Source organism: Nelumbo lutea, chromosome 8, assembly GCF_056320005.1.
Source record: "Nelumbo lutea isolate HS-2025 chromosome 8, American lotus-T2T, whole genome shotgun sequence".
NCBI classification, from domain to species: domain Eukaryota; kingdom Viridiplantae; phylum Streptophyta; class Magnoliopsida; order Proteales; family Nelumbonaceae; genus Nelumbo; species Nelumbo lutea.
In genome coordinates, this window is record NC_142691.1 from 47,413,116 (window position 1) to 47,419,111 (window position 5,996).

General features: G+C 40.7%; 1 protein-coding gene across 1 annotated transcript; it reads right to left on the reverse strand.

Moving 5' to 3' along the window:
• Nucleotides 1–4,875: 4,875 nt before the first annotated feature.
• Nucleotides 4,876–5,692, reverse strand: LOC148844018 (serine/threonine-protein kinase EDR1-like). The gene is made up of 3 exons (XM_088959694.1): nucleotides 5,407–5,692; nucleotides 5,247–5,319; nucleotides 4,876–5,160 (listed from the first exon to the last, which is right to left on the reverse strand). Exons 1-3 carry the CDS (start codon nucleotides 5,578–5,580, stop codon nucleotides 5,063–5,065), a joined length of 345 nt encoding a protein of 114 aa, XP_088815820.1. The 5' UTR covers nucleotides 5,581–5,692; the 3' UTR covers nucleotides 4,876–5,062.
• Nucleotides 5,693–5,996: the final 304 nt, after the last annotated feature.

The following is a 5,996-nucleotide window of genomic DNA, read 5'->3' on the forward strand; positions in this document are numbered from 1 at the left end:
CTCTCTAGTCTGGTTTCAGAATGTCAGAAGTTTTTAAACCGTTGGAGAAAGTGGACGTTACAGCAGAGCCACAAGCTGTGATATGTGGCTTCAAAATGCCATGGATGGATACATTTTGATACTTGGATATGACGTGGAAAATTCTGATTTGTTTTTGGCAATTGGATTAGGTTGTGACTTGTGAGGTGCCTCAGAAACCTAGCAAGGATAAATTGTTGATTGGTTGGTTGGTTGGCTTACAATACATGCATTCCTTAAAATATTAGGTGCATTGGACGAGTTCACATCTCTGCCCCACAACACATCCCTGCCATATATTGTGAACATCTCCCAATGATATACCAGTCCCGCTGATATATCATCGGGAGATGTTTCCAATTCACGGAGGGGAGGGAATGTGCTGTGGGGCGAAGGTGTGATCTCTTATTCATATGATTACGGTTGTCAAAACTCTGATATCCAAGCCAACATCTGATTTTATTATCTTTTAATTCATTAGATACGGATTTAACTTGAATTTACATCTGCACCCCACAAACGCCACACAGCATATTCCAATCATGTACTGGGAACATCTCCCACTGATAACTTTGCAAGATGTTCCCAATGCACGCTGAGATGTGCATGTGGGGCATCTTCTGTGGGGTGCAGATTTAATCTCATTTTAACTCATCTGATCTATTAAAATCCGGGAAATTATTAATTAGATTAAATCTGAATAATGATCCAAAGTTTAGAAATCTGACTCATCAGATTTAGATGTTGAATTGGATTAAATTACAACTCTATGGCATGACCCATGAGGTCATACCAGTTCACACTACGTTGTGGATATTTTCAGGCCCACAATTTAACGGCCCATAAAAGATACGGTTTCACTTTCACACCCTTTAATCTTTCCTCAATGATGTAATTTTCTTTTTCTAATGTTTTCTACGTAAATTATTTATTTCTTTTCCATATACCTCTATGTCTCTATGAGATTTGCTGAGAGCTTCACGATTTCCATGTTTCCTTGATGATCAAACTTTGGTTTTCAGTAATTGTCTATCTGAACTCGTTAATACCTATTTTTTATTTTCTCTGCATTGTTTTTGTGCAGTTGATACGTGTCATTGATGGCAAAGGACACGTGGCAAAAGATCTGGAAGAGACCATAGTGGGCGGTTTGTAGAAACGATATGCTACAAAGAACTTGCCCACTACCTCTACCCAGCTACAGAGTTTGTTCACCAGAGTTCGCATCGTCTGTCTCATAGGAACACAGATAATTTTCTGTCCCGACCAATCTAATTGGAACACGTTGCTTTCACCGTCCAAATATGAAACTGACGGAAGAAAACCCTCTAATGGCAATGGCAAGATGGATGTCAAAAGTCATGAAAAAACAATTATGTGAAGATCCTCTCCACTGACAGCTGCTTTCTTTCCCTCCCTCCCTCCCCACCGGCCCCCATCACCCTCACCGACGTCAATAGCATGAGAAACCCCTTCACCACTGCCATCTTGCCGTAAAAACCCTGCAACCATTCTGCTGTCTTGCAGTTGAAACTTGTCAACTGAGCTGGGTCCCGGAGTAAAAGACGACTCTGCAAACGGAGCTCCATTGCCGCTGCCATCTTGCCGTTGAAACTTGTCAACTGAGCCGGAGTAAAAGACGACCCTGCAAACCAAGCTCCATTGTCGTTGCCATCTTGCCATTGAAACCCAGAGCCGCATGTCGTAGTTAAAGACGAAATGGACATATTTTGGTTAATTATGGAATATTTCAGTTAATCTCATTTGGGGCACTCCATCATTTCTAATATATTAAAGCTGAAATTTGAATTGGCATATCTGTGATTTGAAACGCAACGGATTCAAATTTTAAGCTACCTAACTAATTAAAGCTCCATTGTTAATGCCTACCGAAGAAGCTACTTTTTTTTTACAAGATTTGGAACATAAGGCCATTAATGTAGTGTTTATTCCAAAATCCTAAAAATTCAAGTAACTGAACCATTATTTTGAAGCTACTAATGGTTCGGTTACTTGAATTTGGGGAAATCATGCTTTTTTTTGCATCATTATATAATTCGGCTACAAAGATTTATGATTGGTTCAGACCGTGTTCTCTTCTTTTAAACAATTTCACTCTTTTTTAACACTTCATAAATGTTCTATTGATTTTATTTTCATGTCTGAGACTATTGGACTCAGTCAAGACTTTTGCAAATTTCATCAGCTCTAATTTATCTAGTGCATCTTGGTCATGATGATGATGATGGTGAAGCACATCATTTAGAGAAAAAGACCATGAGCACTATCAACATTCCTTATATGAGGTTTCTCCATTACTGCTTCTCCAAACAAATTCAACATCGTAAAGGTTTAGAGCCCTTGATCTTTGGATGTCCAAATATGACCTTAACGTACGAGATGGAGCTACCTCACTCCTCACTCCTCTCTTCATCGGGATAGAAAATAGACAGACAATGCGAGCTCTGTTCAAGGGTAGAACAAAGTAGAAAGCATGTGAATCCATGACAAAACCATTGGAGATCGGTCAAATTCAATCATTTGTGATAAATAACACCTGATTGGCTAACAGGTTTATGATTTTGTCAGAAGTTTTTCAGATATGATCTTTTCAACATCATAGTTGAACGCCTTTTAATCATCACACTTGTAAGTAACCGATCATCGATCAATTACTATACATTTCTCTTCATTTCGTGCCTCTCTGAGAGTTGGTCTCGAATCCCCTCTTTGAACGATGCTCTACCACTACAGTTCAAGGGAATCCTTTCTTCGCAATGAAGAAAAGAGGTTCGTACTAGCATGCTTTTGAATTCTAGACTTACAGTTACTGTTTTCCCCTTTCTCCCTCTTTCGCTCTCTCTGACTCAAGCATGGATCATTATGCCTACTCCCCAAAATAATTTGCAGGCAAGTTTCTTTCTCTCTGTCTCTCCTTCCTGGCTTCGAAAATCGAAGGCAACACGTTTCTCAAGGCCAAAGGGTTTTCTGAGAGTAAAAATCATTTCTTTGTTTTAGAGCTTCTCTTTCCAAAAACCCAACAATGGAGAAGTAAAGATTGAGCAAAATTGAGACGGGTCAACTTCCAAAAAACATATATCAAACTTCTACATGACCAAGTTCAGGTACATATATCAAATTTCATTTTGTTTCTCTTCTCATCTACAAAATCTTCCAACTTTAAACCGAGCTGCAGCGGGAGCGGGTTAGTAACAGTGAAGTATCGTCTCTTCTAGGTCAGGACTTTGTTGGGGTATTCATTCAAGACCTTGTACCCAGGTTGGTGAGAGACATAATAACTGTGTTTTTCTACTCTTGGAAGGCCAACGGGGTTTTTTCTTGATAGAGCAGATCGAACTAAAGATATCTAATTCAAAGGCCTTTTGTAGTCATGGAAGAGGGAAATGGTCCCAATGATGGTGCGAACTGAGTTGGAATGGAGTTGGTTTATGGTGATATCAAATAACTTGATGACCTCGATGATGAAAGGGTGAAGAGGGAAGCACAACCCAACCACTAGCTGCTCTTCAAAGACCACGATCTCATCGTGATCATGGTCCCAAGGAAATCATGGTCATTAGGGAATTTGTAATGGGCAACTAGCGCCTGGAGCCTCTCCTCTATCATTATAATAGGGCCGAAGTGATCTGGCCCCCGAGAACGACTAGAAGTTGAGGCTTTCTTTCCAGAAACCTCACGCTCTTGTAGTGAGGTGTCCGCCTCGATTGGGATGGACTCAGAACTATGCACCCAATACCCCTATTTATAGCCAAGGTAGTCAATCTTGGACAGTTAAGATCTGTTCGATCCGATAGTCCCCATCAAAACTGGTTGCATGGCTCCGAGGCTGAAATCGGTTGAGCGCATGTTTGACATCTGCAGGGTTTGTAATCCGCATGACGTCCACGCGTCCCCAATATGTGATCTGGTTTTATGGTTGAGCCAATTGGGTCAATACGGTCTAACCGTCGGATTGGACCTCAACCGAAGAAGAGACCGGGCCAAACCCATCTGAGCTCATCATGACCTCCCCGCATCAGATAAGAACTCCTGGCATGGGGAGTGGGGGCAATTAATGAGGGGTGATTTGGCCCAACCTATTAAATAGCAGACACGTGGATGCGACCTGCTGATTGGACTATGACTTAGCGCATGCTGCCACCTCTATGGGCCAGTCCACCTCGGGTGTCTCAGGCACCTCATCAAGGACCGAGGTTCGAGTAGTTCGGGATTGCCTAGTCTGCCTAGGTGACACGTAGTAGACTTCCAGAAGCTTGCTAGTTGTCCTCAAGCTCTTCGGGATCACGCCACACAACCGTAGGTCTTATCCTCATCTCGCCCGGATCGGACGGACACGATAAGCCTTATCGGCTAGCACATTATCCACCTCCCAGGGTAGAATGTACTCCTAACGGCAAGGGCCGAGGATCTCGGAGGTGTTTTGTGAGACCCACGATAACTCATCTATATAAGGGCGCCAGCCCCCGGAACCCAGGTACACGCGATTTAGTGCTTTCTAGCTCTCATAATCCTCAAGTTTTCAGCTCACACTTAGCGCAAAGTACTAATTTAAGCATGGTTTTTAAAACCGAACCAGTTAGGGCACCATTTTTCGGTTCAGCGGTTCAACTATCCGAGTCGAACGGTCTGACCCATGACATCATAAATAAATAAAAAACAAAAAAATATTTATATATAATAAAAAGTACCATAGAAATTTAAATAAAATACAAAAAATACACAGAAAAATTCAGGAAAAATAACAACATATGAAAAAATAAAAATATAAAAATAATAAAATACAAAACAATTCCAAAAAATACAGAAAATTTTCTAAAAAAATATAGAAAAAATATGTAAGCAAGAACATGTAATAAATTTCCCTCTATAATTCTACCAGTATAGAATAAGATCAGGAGGTATCCCACTTTGAATACAATCAAACTCATTCAAACACTCTGTACCCATCTCTTGGCATTCATATCTCTATGTATGGTGGCTCTGGCAGTATTTGATGAGGGCAATGTGATCTCTACACTGTTTTCTATACAATACAAACTGAATCAGCAAAGTGTGTATTCACAAGCAAGCGCGAGAGAATCTCTTCCCAGTTTGGTCGTTCATCCGGTTCTGCCCAACAATCTGCAGTCAAGATTCTACAAGGTGAGCTTCCCATGCAATTGTCACCATCGATAAATCCGACATCAAATTTGTAATCTAATACATACCTGCAATCAACTTGCCCAGGGGACCTTCAGGAATTTCTAGCCGCGATCCCTCATTAGCAACTGCATAGACTACCTGAATCATTGCACACAAATCAATGTTGGAGGGTCATATGTTTCCTTTTGCAACTTAGAAAGCAAACAGATTCCATGCCCTACTTACTTGCACTGCTGGTACACCCTCCCATGGTCTGTTTAGAGTGCAGAGCTCCCACATTATCACACCCAGACTAAACACATCACACTTCTCTGTGAAAGATTCATTGCGGATGAGCTCAGGGGCCATCCATTCTGGAGTTCTTGCAGAAGAGGAATCTCTCATGGAACTCTCCATCATTACTTGTGATGGTCCAAAATCACAAATCTTGACCGTCTAGTGCTTGTTCACAAGGCAATTAACACTTTTGAGATCACGATGAACCATTTTCATCCGGTGCATGCACATCAATCCCCTTCATTGTCAGAAGAGTAACTCAATTAGAGGTTGTGTTTCCATAACTAAAATCAAAAGATATGCTCCTGCCTCCTTGTGTGCTAGTTGTATCTAACCATTCATAATCTTCAGTTTTTCTTTTTTCTTTCCTAACCCGACCTATAGCCATTAGTTGCATCTAAAGTTTGAAAAGTGAACCATTTTCATGTTTTATATATTTACAATTGGAATTTCATTTAAGGAATAACCATTGTAAAATTCTAGATTATAGTGGAGGCAACACTAATTGTTTCTCTGCATAATGTTGTTCTTTCATTATA